The 21449-nt window shown below is 44.4% G+C and overlaps 1 protein-coding gene and 1 long non-coding RNA gene across 2 annotated transcripts in view; one reads left to right on the forward strand and one right to left on the reverse strand.

Annotated features, from left to right (window-relative positions):
• LOC115108612 (desmoplakin-B-like) overlaps positions 1–18233 on the forward strand; it is a 39982-nt gene extending 21749 nt beyond the window's left edge. The window contains exons 14-24 of the mRNA XM_029633158.2: positions 2795–3102; positions 3239–3417; positions 3637–3775; positions 4458–4651; positions 4928–5090; positions 5180–5263; positions 5373–5480; positions 5791–5889; positions 10337–12163; positions 13238–13435; positions 13555–18233. Coding sequence (XP_029489018.2) covers positions 2795–3102; positions 3239–3417; positions 3637–3775; positions 4458–4651; positions 4928–5090; positions 5180–5263; positions 5373–5480; positions 5791–5889; positions 10337–12163; positions 13238–13435; positions 13555–16797 — 6542 coding nt within the window. The 3' untranslated portion in view covers positions 16798–18233. The remainder of the gene's footprint in view (positions 1–2794; positions 3103–3238; positions 3418–3636; positions 3776–4457; positions 4652–4927; positions 5091–5179; positions 5264–5372; positions 5481–5790; positions 5890–10336; positions 12164–13237; positions 13436–13554) is intronic.
• A 2306-nt stretch (positions 18234–20539) lies between these two features.
• LOC115107435 (uncharacterized) lies at positions 20540–21413 on the reverse strand. The gene is made up of 2 exons (XR_003860201.1): positions 21345–21413; positions 20540–21008 (listed from the first exon to the last, which is right to left on the reverse strand). It is a non-coding gene; the product is annotated as an uncharacterized LOC115107435 (long non-coding RNA).
• Between the last annotated feature and the right edge of the window lie 36 nt (positions 21414–21449).

A 21449-nucleotide genomic window follows, 5' to 3' on the forward strand; every position in this document is an offset into this window, starting at 1 on the left:
GAATAGAGATACAGTAGATATACAGTATCAGGTACATTAGTGAATAGAGATACAGTATCAGGTCCATTAGTAAATAGAGATACAGTATCAGGTACATTACAGTGAATAGAGATACAGTAGCGAGATAGTAGAGATACAGTATCAGGTCCATTAGTGAATAGAGATATAGTAGAGAGATAGTAGATATACAGTATCAGGTACATTACAGTGAATAGAGATGCAGTAGATATACAGTATCAGGTCCATTACAGTGAATAGAGATGCAGTAGATATACAGTATCAGGTCCATTACAGTGAATAGAGATACAGTAGCGAGATAGTAGATATACAGTATCAGGTCCATTACAGTGAATAGAGATGCAGTAGATATACAGTATCAGGTCCATTACAGTGAATAGAGATGCAGTAGATATACAGTATCAGGTCCATTACAGTGAATAGAGATACAGTATCAGGTCCATTACAGTGAATAGAGATGCAGTAGATATACAGTATCAGGTCCATTACAGTGAATAGAGATACAGTAGATATACAGTATCAGTTCCATTACAGTGACTAGAGATATAGTAGATATACAGTATCACGTCCATTAGTGAATAGAGATACAGTAGAGAGATAGTAGATATACTGTCAGGTCCATTACAGTGAGTAGAGAGACAGTAGATATAGTAGAGAGTACAGATATAGTAGATACAGTAGATGTATATAGTAGACATAGTAGATATACTGTAGAGCGATAGTATATATACAGTAGAGCGATAGTGTGTATATATAGTAGAGACAGTGAGAGTAGATCCGTATCAGGTCCATTACAGTGAATAGATATACAGTAGAAAACAGTAGATATAGTGTAGAGATACAGTAGAGTGATAGATGTATAGTAGAGAGACAGTATAGCGATAGTGTAGATACAGTTGAAGTCGGAAGTTTACAAACACTTAGGTTGGAGTCATTTAAAACTTGTTTTTCAACCACTCCACAAATTTCTTGTTATGAACTATAGTTTTAGCAAGTCGGTTAGGACATTTTTGTGCATGACACAAGTAATCTTTTCAACAATTGTTTACAGACAGATTATTTCACTTATAATTCACTGTATCACAATTCCAGTAGGTCAGAAGTTTACATACACTAAGTTGACTGTGCCTTTAAACAGCTTGGAAATATCCAGAGAATTATACACCTTTATTTAACTAGGCAAGTCAGTTAAGAACAAATTCTTATTTTCAATGACGGCCTAGGAACAGTGGGTTAACTGCCTGTTCAGGGGCAGAACGACAGATTTGTACCTTGTCAGCTCGGGGGTTTTGAACTTGAAACCTTCCGGTTACTAGTCCAAAGCTCTAACCACTAGGCTACCCTGCCGCCCGTACCTGTGGATGTATTTCAAGGTCTACCTTCAATCTCAGTGCCTCTTTGCTTGACATCATGGGGAAATCAAAAGAAATCAGCCAAGACTTCAGAAAAACAATTGTAGACCTCCACAAGTCTGGTTCATCCTTGGGAGCAATTTTCAAATGCCTGAAGGTACCACTTTCATCTGTACAAACAATAGTAGGAAAGTATAAACACCATGGGACCACGCAGCCGTAATACCGCTCAGGAAGGAGACGCGTTCTGTCTCCTGGTGATTAATGTACTTTGGCGCGAAAAGTGCAAATCAATCCCAGAACAACGGCAAAGGACCTTGTGAAGATGTTGGAGGAAACGGTACACAAGTATCTATATCCACACATAACCTGAAAGGCCGCTCAGCAAGGAAGAAGCCAGACTATGGTCAAAAAAACTGCACATGGGGACAAAGATCGTACTTTTTGGAGAAATGTCCTCTGGTCTGATGAAACAAAAATAGAACTGTTTGGCCATAATGACCATCGTTATGTTTGGGGAAAAAGGGGGAGGCTTGCAAGCCGAAGAACACCATCCCAACCGTGAAGCACGGGGGTGGCAGCATCATGTTGTGGGGGTGCTTTGCTGCAGGAGGGACTGGTGCACTTCACAAAATAGATGGCATCATGAGGGGGGTAAATTATGTGGATAGATTGAAGCAACATCTCAAGACATAAAGCTTGGTCACAATGTCTCTTCCAAATGGACATTGACCCCAAGCACACTTCCAAAGTTGTGGCAAAATGGCTTTAGGACAACAAAGTCAAGGTATTGGAGTGGCCATCACAAAGCCCTGACCTCAATCCTATAGAAAATTTGTGGGCAGAACTGAAAAAGCGTTTGCGATAAAGGAGGCCTACAAACCTGACTCAGTTACACCATCTTTGTCAAGAGGAATGGGCCAAAATTCACCCAACTTACTGTGGGAAGCTTGTGGAAAGCTACCTGAAATGTTTGACCCAAGTTAAATATTTTAAAGGCAATGCTATCAAATACTAATTGAGTGTATGTAAACTTCTGACCCACTGGGAATGTGATGAAAGGAATAAAAGCTGAAATAAATATTTCTCTCTACTATTATTCTGACATTTCAAATTCTTAAAATAAAGTGGTGATCCTAAGACAGTGAATTTTTACTAGGATTAAATGTCAAGAATGGTGAAAAACTGAGTTTAAATGTATTTGGCTAAGGTGTATGTAAACTTCCAACTTCAACTCTATATAGTAGAGATACAGTTTCAGGTCCATTACAGTGTGTAGAGCATCTCTCTCATTGTAGGGCACAGTATGCTCCTCTATTCTGCTGTCTCTGCTCACCTATGTACTCTGGGTGTATGTCATTAATCTAAGTTGTACATTTACCATACAGCATATGACCTCTAACTCTCTATATCTCTGTCCCTAGCTGCACAACAGACCGCCAACGAAGGGAGGATCAAGGCAGAGGAGGAGGCCAGGATACTGGTGGTCAATCAAGAGGAGGCAAAGAAGATAGAGGAGACCAAGATAGTGGAGGTTAAGCAACAGGATGTGAAAAAGGGGGTGATTAAGAAGGTGAAGAAGAAAGTGGTGGTGACGTCACACAGCCTGACGGAGCTGCACACGCTCAGACAGCGCCTGGAGGAGGCGGAGGCGGGGCTTACCCAGCACATCCATATCTGTCTGGGAGAAGACGGAGCGCACGACTGTGGCCTGAGGATTAGCCAACTAGAGGTACATACACACATGGACGCCACACATGAACGCACACACACACACACAGATACAATATACTGTACATCCTAGGAGTACTACTGTGTATGTAGGGTTAGGTTTGTGCATGTGACTAAATGTGTGTTTTTTCCCCCAGTCTGTACAGAGGGATGTGAACTCTATCCGTGAGGAGTACCAGCGTCTGAATGAGCATGTTCTGAAGGAACTAGAGGGTATGACTGACTCTGACAAGGCCACGTTCTTACGCAGCCAACTCAGCCTCATCAACGAGAGACTGGGCAGTCTGGATGGGTGCTCCACCGCCTACCTACAGAGGTACACATTATGCTGTATGAACATACACACAGCCTGAAAGGGTTCTCTGCAGAATACCCATATAACTACTCCATACACAGACAAACTCATCCATACACACACTCAACACTCATTGCTCAAATTGAACTAATTTGTTCTGACGAATTCTCTCACTCTCATTCTTTGCATCTCTTTCCTCTTCTTTCTCTTCTCGTTCTTCCCGCCCTTTCCCACTCCAAGGTTGCGGGCTCTAAGGGCCCTCCTGGAGAGTGAGTCCAGGGCTGAGGACATCATTAAGGTCCATGAGGCCAGACTGACAGAGAAGGAGACCACATCCCTGGATCCTGCAGAGGTGGAGGACTACAGGTCCACTCTGAAGGTAACAGTTACTGTTTGAAACACAAGCCCCAAAACATTGGGAATGGGAGTGACTGTCACAGCAATGATTAAGTCGGTCATTGTGTGTGGTGCTCCTAGGCTAAATGTTCCGTTGTATGTAAATGCTTTGAAGTCAGTAAGTTTTGTGATTATTACTATTCCCGGTATGTACTCTGTAAAGGCCAGTTAGTTTTGTGATTATTACTATTCCCGGTATGTACTCTGTAAAGGCCAGTTAGCTTTGTGATTATTACTATTCCCGGTATGTACTCTGTAAAGGCCAGTTATCTTTGTGATTATTACTATTCCCGGTATGTACTCTGTAAAGGCCAGTTAGCTTTGTGATTATTACTATTCCCGGTATGTACTCTGTAAAGGCCAGTTAGCTTTGTGATTACTACTATTCCCGGTATGTACTCTGTAAAGGCCAGTTAGCTTTGTGATTATTACTATTCCCGGTATGTACTCTGTAAAGGCCAGTTAGCTTTGTGATTATTACTATTCCCGGTATGTACTCTGTAAAGGCCAGTTAGCTTTGTGATTATTACTATTCCCGGTATGTACTCTGTAAAGGCCAGTTAGCTTTGTGATTATTACTATTCCCGGTATGTACTCTGTAAAGGCCAGTTAGCTTTGTGATTCAAATCTCAGATGTTCTGTTGTGTGTGTGTGTGTATGTGTAGAGTATGAGGGCCGAGCTGGAGGGGAAGAGGGACGTCCTGGTCTCCATGGAGACAGAGCTCGGGAAGGCAGTCCACTGGAACGGCCAGGTGGGCGGAGCCTTCCACAGGTGTGACGTGGACCTGTCCAGATACAGTGAACAAGTCACCCAGTTGTCTGACCGCTGGAGACGCCTCCAGAGCCAGATAGACTTCAGGTATACAGACCTCTCTATATCTTATCTATGCACACCTTTTTGGTTCCATATCTCACTCAGACATTTACCTCCGTCTCTAGCTGTATCTGTTTTGTTGTCCCTCTGACTTCTGTATATAGAGTCCTGTTCTCCATACCTATCCAACTTGTGATGTGCTGTACCTCCTTCCTTTACTTTGTGATGACTTCAAACATTTACTATTGATGACCATTTTTTTCTTTTTTATATATACCCCAAAATATTTTTGACCTGTATCTCTTGCTTTTCCTCTCTCAGACTGAGGGACCTAGAGGGGTACCAGGGGCAACTCCAGCAGTACACCACCACTAGCTCAGTCCTCAGTGAGTGGATCGGTGCTACGCGTCAGAAACAGGACGCCCTGCAGGCCACCAAGATAGACAGCATCACAGCCCTGGATGAACACCTCAACCAGCAGAAGGTCAGTCAGTCAGTCAGTCAGTCAGTCAGTCAGTATAATTGTTCAGGGCAATATAATCAACATATGGAGGTTTTTGTGTGTTTGTCTAGGCTCTGAACTCTGAGATCAAGGTGAAGAGAGAGAGTGTTGAGAGTGTTCTGAGAGACACTGACGCCTGTGTGAACTCCATCAAGGTAAGGGCTTTCACATCCAGCCCATGTATCACTATACCCGTCATAGTATAGTAATGTACTGCTTTTCCTGCATTCTATTCCTGTGAATTTAAGATATATTTGTTTTCAGGATTATGAGCTGGAGTTGGCTTCATACAGTGCTGGTCTAGAGACTCTACTGAACATCCCTATGAAGAGGACCATGACACAGTCTCCTTCTACTCAGCTCACAGAGGAGGTAACAATCATAGCTCCACCAAGTCACTCAAACATATACTGTTTACTTATACAGGTGCATACACTACATGTACATCTGTTACTGAGTGCCTTCAGTGTCAAGGTGAATCTAGCCTCATACATACAAACTCTGCTTTACCCCGGGTTAGAAGCCCAGTAAACAGGTAGACCTGCGTCCCTAGTCCGGTGTATTCGGTGCCCAGTATGTTAACAATGTTACCACTGAGTTGATTGTGTGTTTAGGTGACTTTGTGTTACTGAGTAGTTTGTATGTTTCCGTTATTAACTGTGTGCTGTATGCCCTCTCCCAGGCTACTCTACTGCAGACCCGTTACATCGAGCTGCTCACTCTGTCTGGTGACTACTACAAATACCTGGGAGAACTACACAAGAACATGGAAGAGCTCAAGGTACTGCGAGGAACCACACTGACCGCCTGTAGAATCAATCTGTTCAGCTGTTTTTACAACGATGAGCTTTTAGACCTTCTGCATTATAACTTCATTTATTTTCCATGTTTTAATGAATACATTGGAAATCTTATTCAGTCTTATAACAGGTAAATCTAACATTGCATTATTATTATTATTATTATATTAAATCTAAAATATTAGTTCTGTACTAAGGCATCTAAAGTGATACTATTTTGGTTGCATATGCTCCTTAATATTTTGCTGTGCAACCTGCATGTAATAATAATGTTGTAATGATTGAAAACGGATCGTTTTTAGCCCAAACAGTTCCAAAGATGAATTCATTTACCCAAGTATACCTACCCCACCCGAAAACAAAATCACATGATTTTGGACCAATCTGTCAAGACACCAACTATGATAAAGGTTTAAATCAACTCGTATATTTTCTTGAATATAGCTATGAAATACCCCCATATATCTTAATATAATGACAGAAAAAAAATTGGCATGTTATTATCAATAACTTATCAACAGCTGTAACAAGTTGTCCAGTGTAGGAAATTCTCACTGATACCCTAGTTTATAGAAACACCAAAGTACACAAAAAAATACACATTTCTTATATTTGTCCCAGACCTCAGACTTAGAACATCCAATTTGGTTATTTTCAGATTTAAAAAGTGTTATTTAGATAGTGAAAAACTGAAAAAAATGTGAGAAAATCCTAAACCTGGAAAAACAAAACCAAGATAATGGATGGCATGGATAAGAGCATTTGGCCAGTAACCAAAAGGTTGCTGGTTTGAATCCCCAAACCAACTAGGTGCAAACTCTGTCAATGTGCCCTTGAGCAAGGCACTTAACCCTAATTGTTCCTTTGTCGCTCTGGATAAGAGCATCTAATAAATGACTAAAATGTATATTTGGGACAAAATGGAATTAGACAAATAATAACAGCGATTTTATAATGCCCTAATAACTACAGTGCATTCGGAAAGTATTCAGACCCCTTGACTTTTTCCACATTTTCTTACGTTACAGCCTTGTTCTAAAATTGATTAAATCGTTTTTCCCCCCTCATCAATCTACATACAATACTCCATAATGACAAAACAAAAACAGGTTTTAATTTTTTTGCTAATTTATATTTTTCTTATCACATTTACATAAGTATTCAGACCCTTTACTCAGTACTTTGTTGAAGCACCTTTGTCAGTGATTACAGCCTCGAGTCTTCTTGGGTATGACGCTACAAACTTGGCACACCTGTATTTGGGGAGTTTCTCCCATTCTTCTCTACAGATCCTCTCAAGCTCTGTCAGGTTGGATGGGGAGCGTCGCTGTTTTCAGGTCTCCAGAGATGTTAGATCGGGTTCAGGTTCTGGCTGGGCCACTCAAGGACATTCAGAGACTTGTCCCAAAGCTACTTCTGTGCTGTTTTGGCTGTGTGCTTAGGGTCATTGTTCTGTTAGAAAGTGAACCTTCGCCCCAGTCTCAGGTCCTGAACGCTCTTGAGCATGTTTTCATCAATGATCTCTTTACTTTGCTCCGTTCATCTTTCCCTCGATCCTGACTAGTCTCTCAGTCTCTACCGCTGAAAACATTCACACAGCATGATGCTGCCACCACCATGCTTCACCGTAGGGATGGTGCCAGGTTTCTTCCAGACGTGACGCTTGGCATTCAAGCCAAATATTTCATTCTTGGTTTCAACGAGACCAGAGAATCTTGTTCCTCATGGTCTGAGTCCTTTAGGTGCCTTCTGGCAAACTCCAAGCGGGCTGTCATGTGCATTTTACTGAAGAGTGGCTTCCGTCTGGACACGTAACCATAAAGGCCTGATTGATGGAGTGCTGCAGAGATGGTTGTCCTTCTGGAAGTTTATCCCATCTCCAGAGGAATTCTGGAGCTCTGTCAGTGACCATCAGGTTTTTAGTCACCTCCCTGACCAAGGCTCTTCTCCCCCGATTTGTCAGTTTGGCCGGGTGGCCAGCTCTAGGAAGTGTCTTGGTGGTTCCAAACCTCTTCCATTTAAGAATGATGGAGGCCACTGTGTTCTTGGGGACCTTCAATGCTGCAGACATTGTTTTGGTACCCTTCCCCAGATCTGTACATCAACACAATCCTGTCTCTGAGCTCTACGGACAATTTCTTCGACCTCATGGCTTGGTTTTTGCTCTGACATGCGCACTGTCAACTGTGGGATCCAGATATAGACAGGTGTGTGTACCTTTCCAAATCATGTCAATCAATTGAATTTACCACAGGTGGACTCCAATCAAGTTGTAGAACTATCTGAAGAATGATCAATGGAAACAGAATGCACCTGAGATTAATTTTGAGTCTCATAACAAAGGTTCAGAATACGTATTTCTGTTTTTCATTATGGAGTATTGTGCGTAGATTGATGAAGAAAAATTATTTAATACATTTTAGAATAAGGCTGAATGCACTATATGTAGAAAGCTTAATATTCTACAAATGACTTAGAAATACCGGTCACTAAAATTACAATCAACTTTTTTGCTTTTCATAATAAACAAATACATTTACAGGGTTACCTATTCGTTTCTCAATCGATTAGAAAAATCCTATTTTCTCATGCTCCTAAATTTAATGGTGTGCTCCAAACTTATTTAAGTTGGGAATAGGGCTGTTATGGTGATCGTATTACCTCCACACCAGCGGTCACAAGCCATGACATCGGTCAAATTCTATGTGACTGTTTAGTCACGGTAGTTAGGCTTCTCCAAGCTCTGATGCTGCTCATGGTCATTAGTAGCCTACCAAACTTGCTAACTGCCAAGGTACTCAACACTCTATTGTCCCTCTAATCACTCTGACATCAATGCAAATGTAGTTGAAAATCTAATCAAACACTTCATCAGAGCCTATGAGCTCATGTTGCGCAACATTTCTATAGGCTATGATTTCATGAAAAATACAGAGTGATGGCCTCTATTAAAAAGAGGAGGATCCCATCAGCGTTCAATAGTAGGCCTAGCCTATATTTATTTCTCAACTTTCCTAATATTAAGCACATTGCTTCTCTTTACAACAGGAGTATAGCCTACCTGGCTGGCATGAAAATGAACCATGGCAAAAGTGTCCTCCATTCACTATTTAAGTGCATATATGACATTTATTTTTTCCCCTTTCCCTGATTTGAGACAGGTACATGATAAAGGTCCATTCTAAATCAAAACAAATTTCACATATGTAAAGAACAGATTAAATCAAGAATAGGCTGACTTTGTCACCCATCAGACTGACTTGTGAATGATGCCCAGCTTGTGTGAGGTAAGGCCAGAAACGCATACCTTTTTTTGCTACTTTTTCAAATCATAGTCATACACCTCATGTCCATAGGCCTATATGGTTTGTATCACAACTAAAGTGGCCAAATCATTTCTATAAATGAAGTACAGTAAATAGGCTCTACACCCGTTGTAAAGCCAAACTTGCATACATACGAGACACGTGAGTTTGAAGTTTGGGGAAGATCATTTTCACCATGAGAATGCACCTTTATAATTAAAGCATTACATGCAATCATCACATTTGTGGTCACTTTTGAAAATGGTGTTTTCCCAGTAATGGAACATTTTCACATACAGCCTGCTGCTGTAGGAGGATTGCTGCGCTTATAATGTGAAGAAATAGCCTAATAGTTTATCAACATTTTAAGATAAAAGTTCTGACCTGTTGCGTCAGCCTCACTGCATTAAAAGGTTTTTTGATGCTAGTGGTTGTATTAATTTGGAATCTACCTCATCCCACAACTGTCCCAGACTATGTTTGGAATATTTATTTCTCGCACAGAATAGGTCAACTTTCGTACTATGGGGAATAGTAGATTGACATAGGCTAGTGCTTTTGCTGTTCGTTAGGCCTGCTCATCTTGCTGGTTGACGAAAAGTAAATGTGGACAGTTCTTCCAATATCTTTAATATGCCACAAAAGGCATGAATTGTTTTAGGGGGCATTACGGTTACACAGAGTGATGCCGCTGGGAAATTCTAGGCATTATCAAGTGCTTGTCAGATTGTGAATGCGGGACTGATGAAGTGTGTACAGCCTCTGCAAAAAAAAAAACTAAGCAGAGCTCATGCCTTTTCATGCTACTTTTTTTCAAATCATCATTAGAGTTACATCATGCAGTCTTAGAATGTATTAAAATTCAAAACATTTAGCCCAATGTTTGGATCACAACTACAGTTACATAAATAACTCTAAATTAAGCATGTCTGATGTGCTTATGTTAATTTATCGGTCAATTAATGTGAGACTGGCAGTTACAGCATTTGCTTGATAATCACCAGCTGACAAAATTTCATGCACCAGTGCTACCAATGTTTTTTAAATTAAATTAAGAGCCTTGCATGTACTTCCTCCACTCTACCTCACACCTGGACCCGAATCCTTCCTTCTCCTCCTCTAGATGCGTAACACCAGGATTGACCTGTTGGAGGAGGAGCTACGGCTCCTCAAAGAGGATATCGGGTACCGCAACACTAAGAACAGTTCTCTGGAGGAGGCGTTAGCTCGCTACCGGCTGGAGCTGTCCCAGTCGCAGGAGCAGCTCCACTCTGTGGAGGAGGTGAAGAGGAGCAAGGCCCTGCAGTGCAGCGTCACCCAGGACTCCCTGGCTTCCACCCACAGCCAACTGAAGGATCTGCAGGAGCAGGTGGCCCGCCTCACATCCCTCATCGAGGAGGAGAAGAGGAAGAGGATGCGGGCGGAGGAACACTACAGGGAGCAGCAGGAGGAGCACGAGCAGGTGCTGAGGAGGAGGCAGAAGGAGCTGGAGGAGGCCAACTGGGCAAAGCTGGAGGTGGAGAAGAGCGTTGGTGACCGGGATAGGGAGGCGGAGAGGCTACGGAGGCAGCTGGAGGAGGAGGTGCGACGCTGCAAGGACCTGGAGCAGGAGCTGTCTAAGGTAAGGAGCCAGTGCAGTGTGGAGATCAGTAACCTAAAGCTCAGCTACGAGTCCCAGATCACCTTCTGCAGGACAGACATCCAGCAACTGTCTGCCCAGAGGGAGGAGGTGGACCAGGGCATCAGACTGCAGTGTGACAAGCTAGAGGCCGAGAGGAGAGACCAGGAGGACCAGCTCAGGAGGCTAAAGGTGTGTCTGAGCCAAGCCGAAGAGCAGAGGAGGAGGGCCGAGGAGGAGGCGCTTGCTCAGAGATCTGTGGTCACAGAGGAGGTGCGGAGGAGGAGGGAGCTGGAGGCTCAGGTGGAGATGTTAGTTAGGGAGAGAGGGGAGGATAGTAATCAGTATAGAGAGGAGGTGTCAGAGCTCACAAAGGCCCTGCAGGAGAGGAGCGGCCAGCAGATTCACCTCACACACAGCCTGGAGGAGGAGCAGAGGAGGAGGAGAGCCCTGGAAGAGGAGAGGATCAGGCTTGAGCTGCTCCTGGGGGAGATTCAGGCCAAGCAGGCCTCCTACTCACAGGCTGTCACCCGGCTGAGAGAAGTGGAGGAAGAGCTGGTTAGCATCAGTACAGAGTTTAAGAAGGAGAATGGTGAGAAGAACAAGGCAGAGCAGAGTGTAACCAGGTTACAGGGACACGTCAGGGAGCTGCAGGCCACGGCTGATAGGCTAGAGGGGGAGGCGGAGGCCCTGAGGAGAACCAACCAGGAGGAGGTGACCAAGAGGAGACACGTGGAGACAGAGCTCCAGAAAACCACCCACACCATGCGGGAGTACACCAGCACCATCGCCACCCTACGCCGGAGCCAGGAGGAGGCCCAAACCACGGTGAGGAGGGGAGAGGAGGAGCACAGGAAGCTCCAAGTGGAGCTGGAGAGTAGGTTGAAGGAGTTCACGGCCTCCACTGAGCGCCTGACGTCCCTGAGCTCAGAGCTGAAGTCTCTCCAACAACAGCTCCTCCAAGAGCAGGCTAAAGTCCGCGAGGCAAACATGCGCAATGAAACACTCTACAAGACCATCGAGGAAAAGAGCCTGGCACTCAACGAGAGCTCTGTAGAACAGGAGAGACTCCAGACCCTGACCCAGACACTGACCAAGGAGCGACTGCGGCTCGAGGAGGAGCTGAGGGGAGTGAAGCACGAGAGAGAGGAGTTGCTGATAACCAGGCAGGGGGCTGATGACGAGCTGGTGTCCCAGAACACTGCTCTGGAGCTGCAGCTAAAGAGCAGCTTGAGAAGCAGTGTGGAGACCCAGATCCTCGTGGCAGACCTCTCTTCAGAGAGGGAGAAACTCAGGATGGAGATAGATCAAGTCCAGAGGCAGGCCATGGAGGTACTTGTCTTGGACCTTTAGAGGTTCATGTCGGACTGTTCTGTGTTTCTCTAAATCAAACTATACTCCTTCAGTAAGTCTTAGTGGAATAGGCTTTAGGATGGCTGTGGACAAGGCTTTCTCTTGCATGCTGAAATACCTCCTGTTGATACCTGTAATTGTTCTTTGTTTAGTTTTTTGCTCTAATTAGATTGTGAAACACAAGTTATTCTTCTGTGATGGAATTCGTAATCGTTAGATTTTTTTTTATCATGCAAACGCAATCTCTGTTTCTCCTTCTGCCTTCTCTCACAAAACTGCTGTCCCACCCACAACTATACTCTTAGAAAAAAAGGTGTTATCTAGAACCTAAAATAGTTCTTCGGCCCCCTTTTGAAGAACCCTTTTTGATTCCATGTTGAACCTTTTTGGGTTCCATATAGGACCCTTTTCACAGTCGGTTCTACATGGAACTCAAAAGAGTTATATGTGGAACCAAAAGGGGTTTCCCTATGGGGACAGCCAAAGAACACTTTTTTCCCCTAAGAGTCTTCTGTGATTGACTAATCAGCATGTTTTTTTGCCATTGCTTGTTTTGTCTAAAAGGATCCACAGTGTCTTCATCACTGGTCCTGTGGTGTCTGTGTCTCTCTAGTGTCATCCTCAAGTCCTTGTCTAGTCTAGATATCAGTCCTAGTCTACTGTGTCTGCCTATTTCCTTTGTACATTCTAGAAACCTACAATGTACAAATGTGCCGTTAATTGCACTCACTCTTAATTGAGTGTGAATTGTGTTGATGTATCCATGTTGACATTTAACTGGTCATCTCTTTACTCTTATCATTTTAATTGACAAATGATAAATGCGCATTGTTTGTGTGTGGGTAAGTTATTGGAGCTGTGTTGTGTTTCTTCAATAACAAAGCATGCTGTCACATATCATTTATATTGTAAATGCCAAATCAAAATATTTTGACATTTTTAAACAAAATAATTATTTATAATTGCCCCTTCCTCTGTCTCTCTCCTCCACCCCTATCTCCTCTCTCCCTCCCCATCTTTATCCCTCTCCCTCAACCCCTCTTCCCCATCCAGACCTCCTCTCTGATCCAGTCCACTAAGACCCAGTACAGTGAGATGGTGGTGGAGAGAGATGCTCTTCTGCTAAAGCTGAAACAGACAGATCAGGACAGGGCCATGTCCCAGAAGCTGGAGGAAGAACTAAACCGCATCAAACTCTCTCTGGAGTCCGAGTTACGCCTCAAACTGCGTCTGCAGGAGGAGAATGAGAAGGTGTGTATTGTTGTTTTCACTTTTGCAGTCTAGAAGCAACTTTAATGAATATATTTATTTAAAATTTGTAAAATAAAATAAATTCATCCATCCATTCCTTCATACATTCATCCATTCAGGTCAAGAAGGACTTCCTGTACTGGAAGGGCCAGTATGATTCCAAGGAAGGTGCGGTGAGGCAGTTCGACTCTGTGAAGGAGAAACTGGAGCGGGAGAGGAGTTCTCTTGAGACTGAGATTGAGCGGCTGATGAGAGAGCTGAGGGAGGGGGAGGACCGGTATAAGAGCAGGCTGCTGATCACGCAGACCCAGCTCTCTGAATTGACCTCTGTCAGAGACACCCTGGAGGCAGATTTGAGGAAACTCAGGGAGCAGCATAACGCCTGCGCCAAACACACCCAGACGGACGAGAACGGGAAGAAAGACCTGGACCCCGCCACACTGATTTTCGACAGTGTCCGTAAGACAGTGACAGCCAAGCAGCTGCTAGACTGCGGGGTCATCGACAAGTCAACCTATGGCCAGTTGTTGAAGGGTCAGAAGACGGTCCGTGAGGTATCTGTGGACATCAAACTGAATCTGAAAGGGACCGGCATCATCGCTGGTGTTGCTGGAAACGGTCAGGATAAAATGACTCTCGCAGAGGCCAAGAGAGCCAACATCCTCTCTGAAGAAAGCGCCACCATGCTGCTGGAGGCACAAGCTGCCACAGGCCACATAGTGGATCCCAGAGCCAACGAGAAGATGTCGGTGGAGGAGGCAATTAAGAGAGGAGTGGTGGATGAGGAGGATAGAGAGAGGTTGCTGGCTGCGGAGGCTGCCTGTCTGGGGTACCGCGACCCCAATACTACCAAGCCCCTGTCAGCAGGCCAGGCTATGAGGAAGGGCCTGATCGATAGAGACACAGCTCTACGGATGCTGCAAGCCCAGGAGTCTGTTGGGGGCATCATAGACCCTGTCCTCAGTGTCTTCCTCCCTAAAGATGCAGCCATGGACCGGGACCTGATTGACGAGGACCTGTACAGGGCCTTAAACCAACGACCTGAGTGTTACCTGGACCCAGACACCCAGATGGGAACCAGCTACGTCTCCCTAAAGAGGAGATGCAAGTCCGAACCCACCACTGGTCTCCTACTCCTCCCTGCCCCAGAGAAGCCCATGACGGTGAAGGGTCTCAGGGGAGAGGTGTCTATCAAGGATCTGATGGATGCTAACCTCTTGGAGAAATCGGACATGGACCAACTGAAGGATGGAAAACTGACCAGCCAGGACATCGAGGACCGGTTGAGGTCGTACCTCCGAGGCTCCACCTGCATCGCAGGGGTCTATGACGAGGCCAACCACAAGACCCTATCCATTTACCAGGCCATGAAGGAAGGGTTACTGAGGCCTGGCACAACCCTGGAGCTCCTTGAAGCCCAGGCTGCCTCGGGATTCATGATCGATCCCATCAACAACCTCTGTCTGACCGTGGCCGATGCCTACAAGAGCGGCCTGGCTGGGCCGGAGTTCAAAGACAAACTCTTGTCTGCAGAGAGGGCCGTCACCGGGTACAAAGACCCAGGCACGGACAAGATAATCTCCTTGTTCCAAGCCATAGAGAAGGGGCTGATGGAGAAGGGACATGGGATCCGTCTACTAGAGGCTCAGATTGCCAGCGGTGGCATCATCGACCCCAGGCACAGCCATCGCATCGAGGTGGAGACTGCCTATAAGAAGGGCTACTTCGGCAAGGAGATGAACCAGATCCTGACAGACGAAGCGGACGTCTCCAAGGGCTTTTTCGATCCCAACACCCAGGACAACCTGACTTATCTCCAGCTAAAGAAACGCTGCATCATAGACCAGAAAACTGGCCTGGTTCTCCTGCCCATCAAGGACAAGAAGAAGGAGCCTCCACAGACAACGACGCAGAAGAATACCCTGAGGAAGAGGAGGGTGGTGATCGTAGACCCAGACACCAATAAGGAGATGAGTGTGAAGGAAGCATACGACAAAGGGCTCATCGACTACGAGACCTTCCTGGAGCTGTCGCAGCAGGAGTGTGAGTGGGAGGAGATTACGATCACAGCCCAGGATGGATCCTCGCGATTGGTCATCATCGACAGAAAGACTGAGATCCAGTATGACATCAGAGAGCTGCTAGAGAAGAAGGTGATTGACCAATCAGTGTACGACCAGTACCAATCCCAGAAAATCACTCTCGCACAGTTTGCTAAAATCATCACCAGCAAGAGCAACTCCACCAGATCCTCCTCCTCAACATCCTCATCCAAAGCCAGAGCATCAGCAACATCAGCATCCTCCCTGTCTTCATCAACCACCACCTCTCAGCGGATCACTTCCAACAAGGCTGAGAAGACGAGCTCCATCATTGGTGGCTCCACCACTGGCAGCTCCACCATAAATGGCTCCAGCATTGGCAGCTCCTCTGGTGGCTCCCTTGGCAGTTCCACCACCTACAGAACCACCACCATCAGCTCCTCTACCCAGCCTGATGGCCCTCCCTCCCACAGCTCCCTGAAGAACATCGCTAGCATCTCGGTCTCCCTGGCTGGCCCTGCTGAAGCTGTGGTCTTGGATGGGGAGCGAAGCCCTGTGGGCGCCATCTTTGACATGGAGGCCCTAGAGAAGATCTCCATCTCTGAGGCCCACAAACGTGGGCTGGTGGACAGCATCTCTGCCCAGAGACTACTGGAGGCCCAGGCTTGCACAGGAGGCATTGTAAACCCTTCCGATGGCAGGCGCCTGTCCATCCAGGAGGCCTCCCGCCAGGGAATCATCGAGAATGACATGGCTACCAGGCTGAAGCCCGCCCAGAAGGCCTACATTGGGTTTGAAGACGTCAAGTGTAAACGCAAGATGTCTGCCGCCGAGGCCATGAGGGAGAAGTGGCTTCCCTACGAGGCGGGCCACCGCTTCCTGGAGTTCCAGTTTGTCACTGGAGGCCTGTACGACCCGGAGCTGGGCTGCAGGAGAACCATCGAGGAAGCTCTCAAAGTGGGCTGGCTGGACGGGAGGGCAGCCCAGAAGCTCCAGGACATGAGGCACCACACCAAGAACCTGACCTGTCCCAAGACAAAGCTGAAGATCTCTTATAAAGAAGCGTTGGATAACTGCTTGTTGGAGGAGAATACGGGAGTCAAGATGCTCCAAGCTGCCTCCACCTCCTCCAGAGGGATCAGTAGTCCGTACAACTTCTCTTCGGCTCCCGGGTCCACCTCGGGCTCCAGGACCGGGTCGAGGACGGGATCGCGGAGAGGCAGCGTGGACCTGGGGTCGCCTAGCTCCTCCAGCCGATACAGCGTCATAAGCAGCTCCACCTACAGCCGCACCTCCTTCAGTTCTAGTTCCATTTCATAGGGAAAAGAGGGAAAACTATTCATTAATTCATTAACTTAGTTGTCTTAATCTTTGCATACTTTCAGTTTTTACATATTACCTTTTGCTTTACTTATGAAAGTAAAATCTACTTATTGGTCAGTTAGAAATGTGCCTGTCCTAGATAGAGGTACCATCACATGCTGTTTATTCTGTTTAAAGTGGTAAAAGATGGATAAGAATGGAAAAACACATTCGTAGGTGTTTGAATTGAAGTAAAATTTTAAGTAAAACTTTATACTGAACAAAAATATAAAACGCAACATGGAACAATTTCAAAGATTTTATTGAGTTACAGTATATATAAGGAAATTAGTCAATTTAAATAAATAAATGAGGTCCTAATCTATGGATTTCACATGACTGGGCAAGGGTGCAGCCATGGGTGGGCCTTGGAGGTCATAGGCCCACCCACTTGGCAGCCAGGCGCACCCACTGGGGAGCCAGGCCATGCCAATCACAATGAGTTTTTTTTCCCCACAAAAGGGCTTTGTTACAGATAGAAATAGTCCTCAGCAACCCCCCACACACACCCCCCTCAGACAATCCCGCAGGTCAAGAAGCCGGATGTGGAGGTCTTGGGCTGGCGTAGTTACACGTGGTCTGCGCTTGTGAAGCCGGTTGGACGTACTGCCAAATTCTCTAAAAATGACATTGCATGTAGCTTATTGTAGAGAAATTAACATTAAATTCTCTGGCAACAGCTCTGGTGGACAATCCCGCAGTCAGCATGCCAATTGCACACTCCTTCAAAACTTGAGACATCTGTGGCATTGTGTTGTGTGACAAAACATTTAAAAGTGGCCTTTTATGGTCCCCAGCACAAGGTGCACCTATGCAATGATCATGCTGTTTAATCAGCTTCTTGATATGCCACACCTGTCAGGTAGATGGATTATCTTGGTAAAGGAGAAATGCTCACTAACAGGGATGCAAACAAATGTGTGCACAGAATGAGAGAAATAATATTTTTGTGTGCAAGGAGCATTTCTGGGATTTTTTATTTCATCTCATGAAATATGGGACCAACACTTTACATATTACATTTATATTTTTGTTCAGCGTAAATTGGCTTTGTTCTCTCAGACAGCATGATATGGCCACTTCGTTGTCAGACATTATTTTTCCAAACTCCATAGTACTGCAGTTTAAATTTGATTCATTTTGGTAACAATAATTAAAAAATGTAATGAATGTATAAAAGGTTGGATGGGAGAGGGTTAGTGTCTTATGTGTGTTTTGGAGAACATTAATAGGTGTTATGTTTACTTTGAATTTGGAAGTACAGTAGTGTTTCTTGCATGGGATGTGAGGTGTCATAACATTGCTTCGTGTTTATACTGTTAGTGTAATATGGGTCTGTCTTTTAACACATGGTAACAATTTTTCTATTTCTCCAAATAAAATGTTACATCATTGCACTTGTGTGTCTGTGAAATAGCCTATAATATCATGTGGTCAATAAGATTGTGATGATTTTGGTACGAATACATGAAAATACCACACTAAGCCAAAGATATGAGCATCATGACATGTATTCATAGTCATAAATATTGTGTGAAATAAACACAGAACTTGTTAATGATCGTTTAGAATACGTGTCAAACTCATTCCATGGAGGGCCAGTGTCTGCAGATTTTCGCTCCTCCCTTGTACTTGATTGATGAATTAAGGTCACTGATTAGCAAGGAACTCCCTCACCTGGTTGTCTTAATTCAAAGGAAAAAACAAAAACCAGCAGACATTAGGCCTTCCATGGAATGAGTTTGACACCCCTGGTTTAGACTCTGCCAGATTGCTCTCACATAAAACCTAAATTTTCCTGGTCAGAGTGTTTTCAAAATCATGTTTAGAGAATAAATAACATAGTCAAATAATGAATCGACCAATTTTCAAGTATACAAGTCTGTCAAACTTGAATTTCTGAATTCAACTCACTAGATTCTAGTGAGTTGGACTCAGACATTGGATTGCAGTAGACCAGGTATTCCCAAACGGGTACACGCAATGCTGTCGGGGGTATGCCAAATAAAAATGTGATTCACATTTAATTATTATTATTTCTTCACATTTTCAAACAGCCCATTTATATTTTCCAACGGAGCTCTACATTTGGGTGAGGTTTTTTTCTCACCTGAGTAGCCTCGTTTCACTGCCAAAAATAAAATTAAAACATCACAATGTCAAATACAGGTAGCCTAGTCAAATAATTAGCATCCAATCACATTAACTGTTACTCTCTCGTGGGAATTCCCAAACGTACAGTGGCTTGTGAAAGTATTCAACCCCCTGGGCATTTTTCCTATTTTGTTGCCTTACAACCTGGAATTAAAATTCATTTTGGGGGGGGGTTGTATAATTTGATTTACACAACATGCCTACCACTTTGAAGATGCAAAATATTTTTTATTGTGGAACAAACAAGAAATAACACTGAAAAAACAGAACTTGACCGTGCATAACTATTCACCCCCCTACTTTGTAGAGCCACCTTTTGCAGAAATTACAGCTGCAAGTCTCTTGGGGTATGTCTCTAAGCTTGGCACATCTAGCCACTGAGATTTTTGACATTTCTTCAAGGCAAAACTGCTCCTTCAATTTGGAATGTGTTCCGCTGGTGTACAGCAATCTTTACGTCATACCACAGATTCTCAATTGGATTGAGGTCTGGGCTTTGATTAGGCCATTCCAAGATATTTAAATGTTTCCCCTTAAACCACTTGAGTGTTGCTTTAGCAGTATGCTTAGGGTCATTGTCCTGCTAGAAGGTGAGTCTCCGTCCCAGTCCCAAATCTCTGGAAGATTGAAGCAAGTTTCCTTCAAGAATTTCCCTGTATTTAGCACCACCATCATTCCTTAAATTCTGACCAGTTTCCCAGTCCCTGCCGATGAAAAACATCCCCACAGTATGATGCTGCCACTGTGGGGATGGTATTCTCGGCGTGATGACAGGTGTTGGGTTTGTGCCAGACATAGCATTTTCTTTGATGGCCAAAAAGCTCAATTTTAGTCTCATCTGACCAGAGTACCTTCTTCCATATGTTTGGGGAGTCTCCTACATGCCTTTTGGCGAACCCAAAACGTGTTTGCTTATGTTTTTCTTTAGTTAAGCAATGGCTTTTTTTCTGGCCACTCTTCCATGAAGCTCAGCTCTGTGGAGTGTACGGCTTAAAGTGGTCCTATGGACAGATACTCCAATCTCCGCTGTGGAGCTTTGCAGCTCCTTCGGGGTTATCTTTGGTCTCTTTGTTGCCTCTGATTTATGCCCTCCTTGCCTAGTCCATGAGTTTTGGTGGGCAGCCCTCTCTTAGCAGATTTGTTGTGGTGCCATATTATTTCCATTTTTAATAATGGATTTAATGGTGCTCTGTGGGATGTTCAAAGTTTCTGATATTTTTTTATAACCCAACCCTAAGCTGTACTTCTCCACAACTTTGTCCCTGACCTGTTTGGAGAGCTCCTTGGTCTTCATGGTGCCGCTTGCTTGGTGGTGCCCCTTGCTTATTGGTGTTGCAGACTCTGGGACCTTTCTGAACAGGTGTATATATACTGATATTATGTGACACTTAGATTGCACACAGGTGGACTTTATTTAACTAATTATGTGACTTCTAGGTGATTGGCTGCCACAAATCTTATTTAGGGGCTTCATAGCCCACCTTTTTTTGTCCATCTGAGGTTTGAGTCACACTCTGAATACAAACACACACGTTTGTGCAAGGCACACGTTGAATACAAACATATTTAATTTTTGAAGATCGTAAGAAATATTCTATAAAGTACCAGCAGGTGAGTTGTAAACACTTTTCACTTCATGCTATGTCATCTTCACTGAACAACATAACACAATTAACAATTGAAACAATTAACACAGCAGACAAAAACAAGGTTTGACCACTCCTCAAAAATGGCTTCACTCCTGCTCCTCAAGAGGCAAAGACAGTACTTTTCTTGTTGTCAACTTCCTCCACATAGAACATCTTATCTCTCTGTAAATGGAACATGAATGGTTCCTTGAGGAGAATATGTTCATCTTCATCCAGGCCATCATACAACCGTACTTCTATAAGGGTTGTAATGCGGTCTTCCCCGTCCATCCCAATTACATTAGGGAGGGAAACAGTGCCTTTAAATGTTTGCAGTTCACACCACCTTGCTGCCTCTAGGGTGTCCCTTAGAAGAACATCTGCTTCCTTGAAGAAAAAGGAAGAATAAATATTAAGAGTAGTGCCTCATTGGGGGATCAAGACAAATTACACCCCACTTTCACAATACCACCATGCAAACAAAAGCCACTATCTATAGCTACTCAACAAGTCATCACAACTATTATATCTTGCCATGCATCAAGCCTTCAGTATTACACACAGTAGACTACATAGCCAGTTCACAGCTCCCAGTTCACATTCATTTTGTTTTCAGTATCGTCTAGAAAGGAAACAGATTGTTGTCATTAAGTAATGTAAGGGAACCTCTAGGGATGTGTGTACAGGAATGCACCTTACTTTAGCTAATAGCCTATACAGTACCTGATCCTACACAGCTGGATGCGGATGTGACATGCTTTGACTTCTTGGGTTGAAGTCTTCTACATCATCCTGAAATACATTGGAGAGGGGCGGGGTTTAAGTCTT

Source organism: Oncorhynchus nerka, linkage group LG24 (assembly GCF_034236695.1).
Source record: "Oncorhynchus nerka isolate Pitt River linkage group LG24, Oner_Uvic_2.0, whole genome shotgun sequence".
Taxonomy (NCBI): Eukaryota; Metazoa; Chordata; class Actinopteri; order Salmoniformes; family Salmonidae; genus Oncorhynchus; species Oncorhynchus nerka.